General features: G+C 41.1%; 1 protein-coding gene across 1 annotated transcript; it reads right to left on the bottom strand.

Annotated features, from left to right (window-relative positions):
- Nucleotides 1-1516: 1516 nt before the first annotated feature.
- LOC121443944 (olfactory receptor 2B2-like) lies at nucleotides 1517-2458 on the bottom strand. Its single transcript, XM_041645703.1, has one exon. The coding sequence runs from the start codon at nucleotides 2456-2458 to the stop codon at nucleotides 1517-1519; it is 942 nt and encodes a 313-aa protein (XP_041501637.1).
- Between the last annotated feature and the right edge of the window lie 14451 nt (nucleotides 2459-16909).

Raw genomic sequence — 16909 nt, 5'->3', positions numbered from 1 at the left:
CTACCTCTGGCTTCTGTCAAGGGTCAGGAAACAGCTTGTGCTGGCCTCACGATAGTTTCCCAGATGGAATTTGAGAAAATAGTCAGCACTGTCTCAGAGGGCCAGGGTGGAGCACACGCTTCAAAGGCTTACTCCTCAGCCTCTGGCCTTTGAGAGCCATCGCAGTAGGCTCCTCATAGATCTCTAAAGACACTGACATTGACGTTGAAGTGACATAAAAGTTGTCTCTGGAAATTTGGTCTTTCCTTTACTTGGACTTCAAGATAAGCATGGTCTTCCCTTAGAAAATGCCCTCTGGTTTGCAAAATATACTTTAAGTTTTCTCTCCCATTTTTCCAACCTCCCATTGATAGAAATAAAGAATATGATCCCAGTATAATTGCTATTTTTCTTTAACTGTAAGTAGAGCAGTTCTTAAAGTCTGGTCCCTGCCAGAGAACATCAACATGTCCTGGGAGTTTGTAGAGAGAGAACTTCTTAGCCTTGCCTCAGACCTGCTGGGTTAGAAATCCTGAGGGTGTTGCAACTCAGTGTAAGTGTTCCACGTGTGGGTGTTGTTGTTACTGCCTTTTCTGTTTTAAGATCAGTTTGATGAAAAAAGAATCGAAGAGATCAATTACAGTGTGATATATAATAAGCATTATGAGTTATGACTTCTGGTAAACAAAAATTTTGTTCAGCACTGTTGAATTCTGAAAGCAAAATGGAAGAACTATAAATTATAATCTGTGTTGATACAAGGCAACTAACAGAAAACAAACTTTCTTCTTACATAAGAAAAGTACAGGAAAAATAAGTGGGCATCATAAGTAAGACTTATTATTTAAACTATATCTCCTTTAGGAGTTAATGAGAAAAATATATATATATATATTTATGAAAAAGCATTTAAAATTCCAAACAAGAGTTTGATTAAAGGTTAAAATATTTCTTTATTATTATTTATATTTTAGTAGATGAAACAGGATGTCACTTTAATAGAAGTAGAAACTGTAAAAATAAAATAATGAAATAGTTTAATAACCTTTGGGTGGGGGATGCACTGTGGAATTTAAATTGTGTTGGTGTGGAAATAAAGCTGAAATTTATACAACTTCAAAAAGATGGATCTATGGCCAGCATCACATACTCGGTTCAAGCTTCTACACATCTCTAAAAGAGTGTGGGGGTGTGCTTATATATCTGACAGCGTATCCACATGTATAGTAAATGCCTTGTTTCTGTAGAAAGGATTCTCAGATTTGTGCCTGAGAAATCTAAGGAGCCTTACCAAGCACACACAAATTATGAAGCTTGAAAATGTGCAGTGTAGGGTTAGCTGTTTGGGGGCGATCAGAAAAGGCAGCTACCAGGGCTTGTGAAATGAATATATTTAGGCAGCAGAACGCTGATGTAGTTTTTTCTCGGCAAGATTTTATTTGATGAGGATCATCATGATAGTTCAAAAAAGAAGAAAACAATATAATTTATGAAGTTGTAAAAACTTACACTAATAAGGATGTTATTTGGGCATTCCTTATTTTTTAATCAAGAAGACCCTTATCACCAACCTCTTAAATGCTCCCTTTACCTCTTTGTTCCTAAGGGTGTAGATCAGGGGGTTCAGCATGGGTGTGATGATCCCATAAAAGAGGGATACCATTTTCCCTCTGTCCTTGGAGGCAGGGGACGGTGGCTGCAGATACATGTAGATGGCAGTACCATAAAACAGCACCACCACAATTAGGTGGGAGCCACATGTCCCAAATGCCTTTCGCCGACCTTCAGCTGACCTGATCCTCAACACTGCTTGGACAATAAAGGCATACGATATGAGGATGAGGGTCACAGGTATTAAAAGAAACAGCACACTGATGAAGAAGAGTTCTGCTTCATTCGCCGTCGTATCCACACAGGACAGCTTGAGCAGGGCAGGAACCTCACAGAAGAAGTGATCCACTTTCTTGTGGCCACACCGTGGCATCTCAAGGGTCCACGTGGACTGCAATACTGAGTTGCTGAAGCCACTGATCCAACACACAGCCACCAACTGCAGGCAGCGCCTTTGGTGCATGATGACTGAGTAATGGAGAGGTTGACAGATGGCTACAAACCTGTCGAAGGACATGACGCCCAGGAGAAGACATTCAGTGGAACCTAAGGCCAGGAAAATGAAAAGCTGGACCACACAGCCTCCATAGCTGATCACCTTCCGGGAGCTACAGATGTTGACGAGCATTTGGGGCACTGTGCTCGTGGTGTAGCACAGGTCCAGCAGGGACAGGTTTGTGAGGAAAAAGTACATGGGGGTGTGGAGTTTGGAATCCAGGCGGGACACCAGAATTATCGTCATATTCCCAAATATGGTCAGGATATAGGACACCAGAAATAACACAAAGAGTGGCAGCTCCAGCCATGGCCGATCTGAGAACCCTAAGAGAATGAACTCCCCTGAGATGCTCTCATTCGCCAGAGTCATGGTAAATGGTGCAGTCTCCGGGTCCCTGGAACACAAAGGGTTAGTAAGCCGGTGAACATGTTTATTGACTGCATCAATTAGATATGAAGTGACGATGCCAGAGCATTTCCTGCATTTCCAAACTGATCCTGTTAGTGTGAAAACCGTGTTGATAAAAGGTTAAGCGGCTGTCAAACCTTCCACAGGTGTTCATGGATTGCTAAGAGTTTTTAACACAGCGATTTCAAGTTTGCAGCACAGTGTCCGTTTCTACAATCACAGAGCTTCTCCTCTGTGTTTGCCCGTCCTGTGGACGGTTGTTCTGGGGTCTTTCTACCTGGGTATGTGCTTTTGGGGGACAGAGGTATTGTTCCTGTTGTTTAAATTTACTTAAGTTTCTTCCCAGAATCAGTGAGAGTGTCTGGTTGCAGGCATTTGTTAGAATTATGTAAACCTCATTTCCCCACTATTCCTGCCATTCTCTATAATAAGTGCAGACATTAATTATGGCATCTACCTCGTAAGTTTTCAGACACGGTGTCAGGAGACTCATCCTCCAATGCTGTGTCACAGAATCCACAGGTCCTGTTAGCTGCTGTGACAGTGAGGCTGGCGGGCCTGGCTCATCTGCCCTTCTGGAACTAGTTTCACTGCTTCTTGTGCTCTGATCTTAGGGTCCTCATCTGTAAGGTGAGGACACAGATGCATTTTCTGGCCTGTTGAGAGTCACTCAGCCTAACTCTGGGAGGGAACAGGAGTGAGCTCAAAGCATCCACACTGACCGAGGGCCGGAAGTGCTCAAAAGCGTCACTTGGAGCTCCTACAGTGTTCCTTTCCAAATGGGTCAGCGTGCAAGTGGCTATGTTATAATCCTCACAGTCAGCTTCAACCCCGGGATCAAAGAAACAGATTCTAAGTGTGGATGCTATCTTTTGTGAAAACAGTTGGCAGTGCCTGCTCCACAGGCGCGCAGGTGCTGGGCCACAGGCATCAGAGAGCTGGGATACTCTGAGGAAGTGTTCCTAGCTCTGCATTGTGATAGCACTTCTGAGACAATCTGTTGTGAATGTGTGCATCACAAACAACTCTCAGTGATAATTTACATTATTTTATGATTTAATCATCATTAGAAATTATGCTTTTCAGCTTTGGTCCTGTTCATAAAAATGCTTGTTAGTAAACGGGGCTGATTTTTTTCTACTCATTGCAGAACATTTACTCCCTCAGGAAGCATCCCTCCCCTTGCTTCCATCTCAGAAATCTGAAATATATGGTTATAGAGAGGGACTTTAAGTGTCAGGTTTTTATTTGAGATAAGATATCAGGTGCCCAAGCTTGTATAGAACTTCCTGGTAACCAAGGCTCACCTGGAGCTTCCTTCTGCTCCCACTCTAGAGTGCAGTTAGCAGGTGAGCACTATCATTCCCCGTTTAGTGGTGCTGGGACGGAACCCTGGGCTTCAAGCGCAGTAGGCAAGCGTTCAGCAAATCTGAGCTGGATTCCCTGTCTTGGATGGATTTTTAAGTGAAAATGTGTGACTGGACAGCTGTGCAGCAAGATGCCTCCCTTTTAAAGAACATACAGCATGCAGCATCTAAATACGAGCCTGCAGACTGACAGGTGCCCTGAGGAATGCAGAAGAGGCTCCTCCCTGGGAAACAGAGGCAGAGAGAGGAGAGCAAAGGCATCTTGGCCTACTCTGACAGTAGTCTGTTGAGTTTTAAAATAAACACGTTTCTCGTATAATATTTTTAATTGCTTTACTCCCCAGTCTATTTGCGTTTCCATTTTCAGACTAGTGTAACTTTAGACAAGACTTCAATAGCCATCAGACTCAAATCTTCATAAGAAATCTAATTTCTTTAACTCAGTGCTTTCTTAAAATTCAGTATGACTCTATGAGGGCATTTAAAACATGAGATGAAGAAACACATTTTTATCCTCTTAGTCAAAAACATACATTGCCAAGAATTGTGGGAACAAGGTAGAAAGAACAGGATAAACAATATTAGAAATATACATTTCACATACTTTACAGTTTTATTTTTGTTATTTTTGCCTCTTCTTAGAAAGGGCCTTATGGAGCTGAGGCTAGCCTCAGTCTTGATACATAGCTGATATTGGCATTATCCTCTTGCCTTTCCCTCCGACATGCTGGGTCTTTAGCATAATATACAGTTGACATAGCTTTGTATTATAAGAGTGTATCACCCCAGTTCACCAAGGACTTGCTGTCCTGGTATAGTAACTGGTAGAGTTACTTTCGTTTCCAAACTGGATCCTCACTGGGTAAGTTGTAAAGTCTCTCTAACTGAGTAGTAAAATGATCTCTGTATTTTTGCTAAAAAGGCATCTCACCAGTGAGGACAAAGCATGTGTTTTCCTCTTACATGACTAATGACCCCACTGGCTTGGTCTCGATGCTATGTTTCTTCTGAGAACTCAGCAAAAGACTGTCTCTCCAGGAAGCCTCATTATTGATAAAGGAGAGAAAGTTAGTCGACTCATTTCTAATCAAAAGACCCCCTCACCCTGAGAGTCATAATTTATAACTGCTTTATGAATGGCATATTAGTGCACCTGTGATATGTGGGATCCTCTCATGCTCCATCGTCACAGCACAGGGAGGAACAAAAACACTTATCATTCCAGCAGGAACTGTTGGAGCAGAGTACCACAGAGGGACAGCCAGGAAAGGCAGGGAGGGAATAAGAGAATTTAATGCTCCGGTTCTCACGCTGTGCTTTATTCAGCTTGCTGAATGTATCCGTCTTTCAAGTGAGACCCTCCTAAAAGCATAGCTCTAGATAATATTGGTATGATCCTGTATTTTAAGTAATTTGAACTCAGACTTACAGCCTTTGCCTTAGGGAAAAGTATTTCCTAATAAAAAAAGAACACAAAACCAAAGGTTAGGGTGCCCTTAGCTGCATTAATAAAATGACATAGGTTATGTATGCTATTATCCTTGCCTCTTAATGCCTACTCTACTTGCTTGCAGGTACTGCTGGTGTCTTTGAGGCCACTGAATAGGTTTTCTCTCCTTTAAAACAAACCTGCATTGCAGCACCTTAGGGTGACACCATTCTCCTTTGGAAGAACACAAATTCACTTAGCCAGCAAACAGTGAATAAATAAATAAATAAATAAATAAATAAATAAATACATACATACATACATACATAAACAGAAAACATTTGGGTCGCAGGAGAGCCCAGCAGTGAGGTAAAAGCTGACAGAGGTTATTGAGAGTTCTAGAAAGTTGCCGAGGGGTCTTTACAAGTTTTATCTGCAGTCATCTAAGAGTATTTTAATCCAAAGTTTAGGATGTTTCCTTAATGAATAATATCATTACCGTATTTATTTATATATTTATTTTTTAGCCTGTTACGGGTTGACCTTGTATTTCACATCTCCCTCTTGAGTTTCCTAGCTCCATATCTGAGCTCAAAGACTCAAAAAGGTGAGCGAAATCTTGATACAACTCTTTAGATTTTATGAGTCAAGAATATTGGAATAAGAAAGTAAGAAGAGTCGATTCCAAGTCTGCCAACTGCACAGTTGAGCAAGTGAATTAAGCTTTTCGAACATCAGTTTCATTTTCTGCAGTGGGATTGAGCTGTTATTTTCCTCTCTATGGGAAACTCTTTCCTTGTGATTCCTCACATTATCATATACCCTGATGAGATATATACCCTCTGGCCACACTCTGAATTATAATTTTGCTGAATTATAAGCATAAATAAAAGGGGTCCCTCTGCCCCGCTATTAAGGGAAGGTTTTACTTAAAATTTACCCTGTAGAAAAGCTGAGCCCTGAAGGCAGAGCCTGGGTTTATAGTCTCCTCTAGCTTAGCTTGCTTTCCTGAGAGCCCAAATCTGCTTCAGCAGCCAACAGAAGGCATCACTGACCTGCTTTGAAGACCACGAGAGATGTCTTCTAACTCTCAAATTCTAATGCGTGTTTTAGCAGTTTGTATAAGTGTGTTTACTTACCACCAACTTAAGCATTGGGAATGGATGGGCTTGCTTTGATGTCCAAGTGGCCTTGAATGCAAGTAGAATTAATTTAAAATGCTCAGATACGGTAGCCCCTTCCTGCACTGTTTAGCTGTATATTCATTTTGGCAAATGGAATAAAGTTCGTTAGTTTCACTTGCTATGGAGAAGTTCTGAGGTCCCCAAACACAGTTGTCTGGAAAGTGAGTCGGAAGTATCACTCAGGACTGGAAGGTGTGCCATTGGTTCCATGTCTCTTACAGTTTAGGGACTCTACTGTTATATTTAGAGATTATTTTCCCCTGTCAGTCTTGCAAACCTGGGTAAAAATACTTCCTCTGTGAAGGCTATTGTTTTTTTGGCCTTGTGGAAGAAATCTCAACTCTACATTGCCAAAGCCTTCTGTTTATAGTGACAAAGTCAGCACTTGACCCAATGGGACACAGGCAGGGGATCTTGGAAATGGTGGCTCATCATTGATTAGCTCAAGAAAGAACTTCCCTCTAGGGATGGGATGCTCTACTTTTTCAAGCACCAACGAAATGGCATGAAACTGAGGTGCTTTATCAAATGGAAACTAAAATTGTGTTCAGTAGGGATTTATTTTCTTTTCATAAGCTATCCAGAGAGTTTCCCCAAACCATTTAATTGCTTTTGTTTGTTTGCTTGATATTTATTTTTGAGACAGTGTCTGGCTGTGTAGCCCAGGATGGCCTCAGCCTTCTAAGTGCTGGGATTACAAGGGTGTGCCACCACATCTGCTAAGTGCTGGGATTACAGGGGTGCGTCACCACATCTGCTCACTACTTAGTTTGATGAGGACAAAAAAATTATTTTACATATAAATTTCCTAAGATAGCATGCAAGGTCATGTTGTTACCCTTTGATTTAATCAAGAAGAATCCTTTAGATATCCTTTGATATCTGTTGGTCTCTTTTGTCTGACTAAACCCCCCTCTGCTTCCTGCATCTCATCGATGCTCATCTGCATCTGGGACACCATGGTTTTGAAGAGCTCCTTTTCCAGTCTTCTGTGTTGATTAGTTGACACTCTACCAAGTGCCCACATTCGTGTTCACAGTTTAAAGCAGTGTGGACTCGTGTATTCCCTCTCCAACCTATCAGTTGAACTTCCATTCAGTTGTTATTTTGACCTTAGATTTACCCAAATTGTGCCCACATAAGTCTCTCCAAGCTTCCACTACATCCTTTTGTCCTATCCTCTTGTTTCTAGAAACACTTCCTTAAATTACGTACAAGATGTGTCTGGAACTGCCATTTCTCCACAACACTCTGGATTCCTGCAGGAGGGGATGGGGGAAAAAAGCATGATCTAAGAGTGCATGAACACATTAGTATGTATTATCCACACACAGACATTCTCCACCTCTTTCTAGCTCATTCATCTGTGCGCATTAAGCACATCAGTTCTCAGTGATACCTTCATTCCAATCTAATTTGTAGAATTGTTCGGGTCTTCTCCCTTTTCTCACTTTTCCATTACTTCTCCAAGTAGAAAAAAAACCAAGCTCCTCGACACAATTCCTTGCTTATTGAACCCTCTGCATGTAATCACCCTTGCTTTGAGACAAGCCATCCCATCGAGTCCTGACAGCTTCACACATGTCGGGTACCTGGTGTGAGCACCACACACTTCTCTCTACACCAAAACTTTCATGTATGCAGTTTGTAAACTTTTGTTAGATTCTTCAACTATGCATAATGTTTGAAATTTATCCACATCACCACAGGTATCCTAGTAGTGTTTTTCTCTTGTTACACCCGGAGTCCATTTTTATGACTACATAAACAATTGCCTGCTCATTTCTTGGTTGAGGGAGTACATTTCATCTCCCTTTTCATCTTCATTAAGTTTTCCTTCTGCTTTTGGGTTTGGTTTGCTTGAGTGGCACATTTTCTTGGGTCACTGCAATTGGCTGTTTATCTGTGATCTTTCACTGTTTATGTGGGGACTGGTGGATATAATTTTTCATCAGTACTGCCTTTACTGTATTACATGTTTGCTATATTACAACACAGTGATGTGGTGTGTCTACAATTCCCTTTATTTCTTCTTCTTCCTCCTCCTCCCTCTCCTCTTTTTCCTCCTCATCCTCCCTCATTCCTCTCCCCCTGATCTTTTTGGCCCACTGCTGTCCAAATAGTCCTCTGATCTAACTGACATGGAATGATATTGGCTGCCATGCCCTCCCAGGCTCAATGACTGAATCTTCACCAAGCCACAATAACAACAACAACAACCCCTTCGTTCTCAAGTTGTTTTGGTCACTTTAATCACAGTGGCACATACATAACTAGTACACTGTTCCTATTCCAGAAAGGTTATAAGCACTTATCTGTATATACAAATATGCTATAAATTACGCCTTCTTTTAGCTAGATGATAAAAATTTTCATAGTTACTTCATTACCAGTTAATATGAAAATGAAAAGGAGTGGGAGTCATGAATTATGGCTGAAATATGTTTATATGAGTACATCATTAGGATCCACCCCAGAGTCCTAGGAAGACCCTGGGCAAGTGCTCATCTATGAAATTAAGCTCAGTTTCATGGTGAAACTGTGACCAGTGACCACTACTGTGAAGTCACCTGTGGTAGTGAAATCTATGTCCTCTGTTGCAAACTTAGTACAAATTTAGGTGGTGAATTCTGCTTCTAGGCTACAGAACATCTTGGGAAGTATGCTAACCCTTCAAGAACTGAAGAAGTCATAATAAATAACAAAAATATTTGTGTAAGTAACACAGAGCTATTAAAGTACTAAACACAAAAGGTTACTATTCCACAGAGTGAAGACCTATGAGTAGTGGACCTGAAGTTGTTTTTTTTCCCTTGGAGAAATGTGCTGGTTTTGGCTGCCAGCCAGAAGCTGATGGCTTCATAAATCTAATCATATCCTGGCCATCTGGCAAAAGGACAGTTAATGAGGAATAAGGGGCAGGGGATGAGGAGAAAATTGCTATTATTATAAAGTTTAAGTGACCAAAATTAAGGACCCCATGCAAGTTTTTGAGCAAGACTTTAAATGTAGGAGAGATGGAAATTTAAAAAGCTACAGTAAAGAAAGAAGAAAATAAAAATCCCAGCTGGGCATGATGGTGCACACCTTTAATCCCAGCACCCAGGTGACAGAGGCAGGCAGATCTCTGTGAGTTCGAGGTCAGCCTGGTCTACAGAGTGAGTTCCAGGACAGTCAAAGTCTTGAAAAATAAAATTAAAAGAAAAGAAAAAAACCCTGAAAAACAGTTGCATTTTTAAGTCTCACAGTTCTGGGGAGTAAAATCCAGTCCTCATGGCGAATACAGTGAATAGCCCCTGATGAACTCATAGCCCTTTAGCAGAAAGGCAAGGGAGACTACATGCCAAAGCTCAAAGTAACTAGAGACATGCCAGACTTTTCTAATCAATAGGGTGTTCCAAGTTAGATTTTGTCACCTTGACACAAGTCAGAGTCATCTGGGAACAGGGCTCCTCGATTGAAAAAATGCCTCCATAAGACTGACCTTCAAACAAGTCTGTAGGGGTGTTTTTTTCTGAAATAATGATTGATTGTGACCTTCAAACAAGTCTGTAGGGGTGTTTTTTCTGAAATAATGATTGATTGTGACCTTCAAACAAGTCTGTAGGGGTGTTTTTTTTTTTCTGAAATAATGATTGATTGTGACCTTCAAACAAGTCTGTAGGGGTGTTTTTTCTGAAATAATGATTGATTGTGACCTTCAAACAAGTCTGTAGGGGTGTTTTTTCTGAAATAATGATTGATTGTGACCTTCAAACAAGTCTGTAGGGGTGTTTTTTCTGAAATAATGATTGATTGTGACCTTCAAACAAGTCTGTAGGGGTGTTTTTTTTCTGAAATAATGATTGATTGTGACCTTCAAACAAGTCTGTAGGGGTGTTTTTTTCTGAGTTAATGATTGATTGTGACCTTCAAACAAGTCTGTAGGGGTGTTTTTTTTCTGAAATAATGATTGATTGTGACCTTCAAACAAGTCTGTAGGGGTGTTTTTTCTGAATTAATGATTGATTGTGGTGGGTGCCCACTTGGGTAGGCAGTCCCTCCAGGACTCCAAACAAGCCAGTAAACAACATTACTCCATGACTTCAGCTAAAGCCCTGATGCCCCCTCCATGATGAACTATAATGAAATAAGCCATTTCCTCCCCAACTTGCTTTAGGTCATGGTGTTAATCACAGCAGTAGAAAGCAAGATACGACTTATGGCTGCCTGATTTTGGCTGTTCGGGCCCTTGCTGCACAGGGGGCTCAGATTCTGATCCACTTAGCAAAGGGATAACTTCCAGACTTAGGGAAAATGGTCACAAATTTTATTTTTGGATACCATGAGGCTCTGTAGAACCAAAATAAATGAATACAACTTGTATTATTTTATTTCTGAAACTTTCACTCTTAATGGTTGACCAAGTATTCAGGATCTCCTTCCTGAGAAAATAGTTCCATGAAGGACTTCAAAGATGTGCTGGGTTCTAGTGACATTGTCAGCTTAGAGTGTGTAAGACAGATGAATCCATGGGTTCATTATAGCCACAAATGACCATGAAGTTGACACCTTTACTGGAAGGATCTGCTCAGCTGCTGGCTCTGGAATGGACCTATCCCTTTGACTCTTATATTATTATTGTTAAGGATGCTGTTGTTTTGGTTTGGGACAAGACAGGGTCTCACTAATATTTAACACAGATTAGCTTCAAATTCTCCTGCCTTCTTGAAAGCTGGGATTGCAGGCATCTGTTTCTTTCTGTCCTGATAAGGCTGCTCTTAAAAGCCATTTCAATGACTTGGTAATTCCAAAAGAAGACAAGAAGACATTATGTGTCTCTGAGGCCCATTTGCCTCAGAGACACATAAGCTCTCAAATTCCGTGGCATACATTATCCTAGATTATCTTTAATCTACCAGTACCATGGAGGGTCTCTGGAGAGTTGTAGTCAAGGGCTCAGTCCTTCTTGCCATCCTTGCTCCTCTAGCCATATTCAAAGGTGTCAAGGCACGAGTGAGACATGTTCTGAGAATCATCAATTGGTTTCACCCTTTGAACATAAGTTGAACAAATTAATCAAAAAAATGCAGTAATTATAAAACACATAAGGTTGCTTCCAATCCAAAACAGTATAATGCTTTACAGGAAACATTTGTAAGTAGAGAGAGTGCAATCTGAAACCCAATACTGTAAGCTAGTAGCATGGCCACTCATCAAGTGCTGCATATATACAGTGTGCAGGATAGTGTGCGGCACATAACTGCTTGTTTGTCACTGGGCAGCACAGGTCTCTTTACATCAGTCCCACAGCAAACACAGATGCAATGGCTTGCTCTAGCAGTTGTAGCAACCACAATGTCGGTAGATAACGGTAGATAACAGTTCATCTCTGTTGTGACGCTGTGGGGTTGCAGCCATATATACAGTAGGTCCCTAACTGAAATGTCATTATGGAACCTAAGGCTGTGTTTGCATTGGAGCATCCTGGGGATGCAATAGAGACCGGGGCCTGGCCAGGTACTTGACTCAGATTCAATACTTTCTACTGACCTTTCCTGTTTTTATGTCCTGGCTCTTGGGTTCAAAGAGCAGAATTCCTTGAATCAACTCACGTTAGCAATGAGTTAAACCCTCTATCTGCACTTACTTGAAGTTTTCCAAATGAATTTCTGTCCTACCTGGTTCCACAGCCATTCAGTCCCAACAAAACACACAGAGGCTTATATTAATTGTAAACTGGTTAGCCTATTCACTCAGGCTTATTATTGACAAGCTCTTACAATTTAAATTAACCACTAATTCTTATCTATGTTTAGTCACATGGCTTGTTACCTTATTCAGTGAGGCATTCTCATCTTGCTTCCACTGCATCTGCATGGTAACTGCAGACCAAGCCTTTCCTCTTCCCAGAATTCTCCTAATCTGGTTGTCCTGACTATACTTCCTGTCTGGCTACTGGCCAATGAGCATTTCATTAAACCAATACAAGTGACAAATCTTTACAGATTACAAGAACATTATTCCACAGCACTTTCCTTTTTTTTTTTAAAACAAGAACTCTGAATTTAATCTCCTTTGTTTAGCCTTTTCCTTGACCATTATCCATAACAACTTGTAACCAACACTCTAAACAAAGACAAACATTCATAATCCAGTTTTTTGGGAATGTGGGCATAGTTTTCTAGGCTACTTTCTGCTGATTGGGGATGCTGATAATCTTATGTGGACCCAAAGAAAATCTAGGATTATAATTAAGTCCTGACTGGAGTATTCTTTGAGGCTGGATTATCTGAGCTAGCAGGCTTGAGGCTTGAGGCTCTTCTAGATGTAGTACTCAGAGGAATCTGCAACAGAGGTGCTCTGAAACATTGAATCATCTGGGCCATTGCTCCTATCAGAGAATTTTCAGGGGATCTTCCTCAATCAAACCTGAATTTTCTTAACTCAGAATGAATCCACAGCCTCACATTTTCTGTAGAAACAAAAATAAAACCTCTTTCCCAAAGTAAAATAGCCTTTGACTTAAATTTTGAAGTCAAGGCATTTTCAAAATATATAGGTTGCAGCAGCATTTATAATCAAATGTCTTTTAGCGGCCATTGCTCCTTCCTCACAAACAATTTAAAGACAACACAATAAAATTCAGTATCCAGACTCTGTATTTTCCATCTTTACATGGCTTTCTAAAAGCTCTATTTCTTTTAATTTTTTTTTGTTTTCAATGTATTTTTTTATTTTATTTTTTTTATTGAGAAAAGAAAAAAAAACAAATTTCCTCCTCCTCCCAGCCTCCCATTTCCCTACCCCTCCTCCCACCCTTCTCCCCCTCCTCCCACCCTTCTCCCCCTCCCCCACTCCTCTCTCCCTCCCTCTCCAGCCCAAAGAGCAGTCAGATTTCCCTGCCCTGTGGAAAGTCCTAGGTCCTCCCCCCTCCGTCCATTTCTAGGAAGGTGAACATCCAAACTGGCTAGGCTCCCACAAAGCCAGCACATTACGTAGGTTCAAAACCCCGTGCCATTGTCCTTGGGTTCTCATCAGCCCTCATTGTTCGCCATGCTCAGAGAGTCCAGTTTTATCCCATGCTTTTTCAGTCACAGTTCAGCTGGCCTTGGTGAGCTCCCAATAGATCAGCTCCACTGTCTCAGTGGGTGGGTGCTCCCCTCGTGGTCCCGACTTCTTTGCTCATGTTCTCCCTCCTTCTGCTCCTCTTCGGGACCTTGGGAGCTCAGTCCAGTGCTCCAGTGTGGGTCTCTGTCTCTGTCTCCATCCATCACCAGACGAAGGTTCTATGATGATATGCAAGATATTCGTCAGTATTGCTATAGGATAGGGTCATTTCAGGTTCCCCATCCTCAGCTGCCCAAGGAACTAACTGGGGACCTCGGCTTGGGCATCTGGGAGCCACTCTAGGTTCAAGTCTCTTGCCAACCCTAAGGTGGCTCCCTTAACTAAGAACCGTGCTTCCGTGCTCCCCAATCCAACCTTCCTTCATCCCAATCCTCCCCCTTCCCCAAGCTCCCCCCATTCTCCCCCTATCCCCCCTCTCTCCCCATCTCCCCTTACCCCCATCCCACCCCACCCCCAAGATCTCAATTTTCTCCCCGGCAATTTTGTCTACTTCCCATAGCCAAGAGGACAACTATATGCTTTTCCTTTGGTTCACCTTCTTACTTAGCTTCTTTGGGATCACCAATTGTAGACTCCGTGACCCTTGTTTATGGCTAGAAACCAATTATGAGTGAGTACATCCCATGTTCATCTTTTTGGGTCTGGGTTACCTCACTCAGGATAGTGTTTTCTATTTCCATCCATTTGCATGCAAAATTTGAGAAGTCATTGTTTTTTACCGCAGCATAGTACTCTAATGTGTAGATATTCCACACTTTCTTCATCCATTCTTCCATTGAAGGGCATCTAGGTTGTTTCCAGGTTCTGGCTATTACAAATAATACTGCTATAAACATAGTTGAACAAATGCTCTTGTCATATGATAGGGCATCTCTTGGGTATATTCCCAGGAGTGGTATTGCTGGGTCCAGGGGTAAGTTGATCCCGAATTTCCTGAGAAACCGAAACACCGATTTCCAAAGTGGTTGCACAAGATTGCATTCCCACCAGCAATGGATGAGGGTTCCCCTTCCTCCACAGCCTCTCCAGCAAAGGCTATCATTGGAGTTTTTTATTTTAGCCATTCTGACAGGTGTAAGATGATATCTCAAAGTTGTTTTGATTTGCATTTCCCTGATTGGTAAGGAGGTTGAGCATGACCTTAAGTGTCTTTTGGCCATTTGAACTTCCTCTGCTGAGAATTCTCTGTTCAGTTCAGTGCCCCATTTTTTAATTGGGTTAATTAGCATTTTAAAGTCTAGTTTCCTGAGTTCTCTATATATTTTGGAGATCAGACCTTTGTCTGTTGCGGGGTTGGTGAAGATCTTCTCCCAGTCAGTAGGTTGCCTTTTTGTCTTGGTGACAGTGTCCTTTGCTTTACAGAAGCTTCTCAGTTTTAGTAGGTCCCATTTATTCAATGTTGCCCTTAAAGTCTGTGCTGTTGGGGTTACACATAGGAAGCGATCTCCTGTGCCCATCTCCTGTAGGGTACTTCCCACTTTCTCTTCTATCAGGTTCAATGTGTTCTGACTGATAGTGAGGTCTTTAATCCATTTGGACTTGAGTTTTGTGCATGGTGATAGATATGGGTCTATTTTCATTCTTCTACAGGTTGACATCCAGTTATGCCAGCACCATTTGTTAAAGATGCTTTCTTTCTTCCATTGTATACTTTTGGCTCCTTTATCAAAAATGAGGTGTTCATAGGTTTGTGGGTTAAAATTCGGGTCTTCTATCCGATTCCATTGGTCGACTTCTCTGTTTTTATGCCAGTACCACACTGTTTTCATCACTGTACCTCTGTAATAGAGTTTGAAGTCAGGGATGGTAATGCCTCCAGACAATTTTTTATTGTATAGGATTGTTTTGGCTATCCTGGGTTTTTTGTTTTTCCATATAAAGTTGATTATTGTCCTCTCAAGATCTGTGAAGAATTTTGATGGGACCCTGATGGGGATTGCATTGAATCTATAAAATGCCTTTGGTAGAATTGCCATTTTTACTATGTTGATCCTCCCAATCCAAGAGCAAGGGAGGTCCTTCCATTTTCTGGTATACTCCTCAATTTCTTTCTTCAATGCCTTAAAGTTCTTGTCAAATAGATCTTTCACTTCCTTGGTTAGAGTTACCCCAAGATATTTTATGCTGTTTGTGGCTATTGTGAAAGGTGAAGCTTCTCTGATTTCCCTCTCTGCTTCCATATCCTTTGTGTATAAGAGGGCGACTGATTTTTTGGAGTTTATCTTGTATCCTGCCACATTACTAAAGGTGTTTATCAGCTGTAAAAGTTCTTTGGTGGAGTTTTGGGGGTCGCTTATGTACACTATCATATCATCTGCAAATAACGAAAGTTTAACTTCTTCCTTTCCAACTCGAATCCCCTTGATCCCCTTATGTTGTCTTATTGCTATTGCTAGAACTTCAAGTACTATATTGAAGAGGTATGGCGAGAGTGGACAGCCTTGTCGTGTTCCTGAGTTTAGTGGGATGGCTTTAAGTTTCTCTCCATTTAATTTGATGTTAGCTGTCGGCTTGCTGTATATGGCTTTTATTATATTTAGGTATGACCCTTGTATCCCTAATCTCTCCAAGACTTTTATCATAAAGGGGTATTGAATTTTGTCAAATGCTTTTTCAGCATCTAATGAAATGATCATATGGTTTTTTTCTTTCAGTTTATTTATATGGTGGATTACATTGATAGATTTTCGTATGTTGAACCAGCCCTGCATCCCTGGGATGAAGCCTACTTGATCATAATGGATAATTTTCCTAATGTGTTCTTGGATTCGGTTTGCCAGTATTTTGTTGAGGATTTTTGCATCGATGTTCATGAGTGAGATTGGTCTATAATGTTCTTTCTTGGTTGAGTCTTTGTGCGGTTTTGGTATCAGAGTAACTGTAGCTTCATAAAAGGAATTTGGCAATGACTCTTCTGTTTCTATATTGTGAAATACATTAAGGAGTATAGGTATTAGATCTTCTTGGAAGTTCTGGTAGAATTCCGCATTGAAGCCATCTGGTCCTGGGCTTTTTTTGGTAGGGAGGTTTTTGATAACCTCTTCTAATTCTTCGCGACTAACAGGTCTATTTAGATTGTTCACCTGGTCCTGGTTTAACTTTGGTATATGGTATTTATCTAAAAAAGTGTCCATTTCCTTTACATTTTCCAGTTTTGTGGCATATAGGCTTTTGTAGTAAGATCTAATGATTCTCTGAATTTCCTCTGTGTCTGTGGTTATGTCCCCCTTTTCATTTCTGATCTTATTAATTTGCAAATTCTCTCTCTGCCGTTTGATTAGTTTGGATAGGGGTTTGTCAATCTTGTTGATTTTCTCCAGGA

Source organism: Microtus oregoni, unplaced genomic scaffold (assembly GCF_018167655.1).
Source record: "Microtus oregoni isolate MIOR12 unplaced genomic scaffold, Mior012 000115F_ref0000277, whole genome shotgun sequence".
Classification (NCBI taxonomy): Eukaryota; Metazoa; Chordata; class Mammalia; order Rodentia; family Cricetidae; genus Microtus; species Microtus oregoni.
The sequence above is the reverse complement of the archived record's forward strand: the minus strand, read 5'-3'. Positions and strand labels throughout refer to the sequence as shown.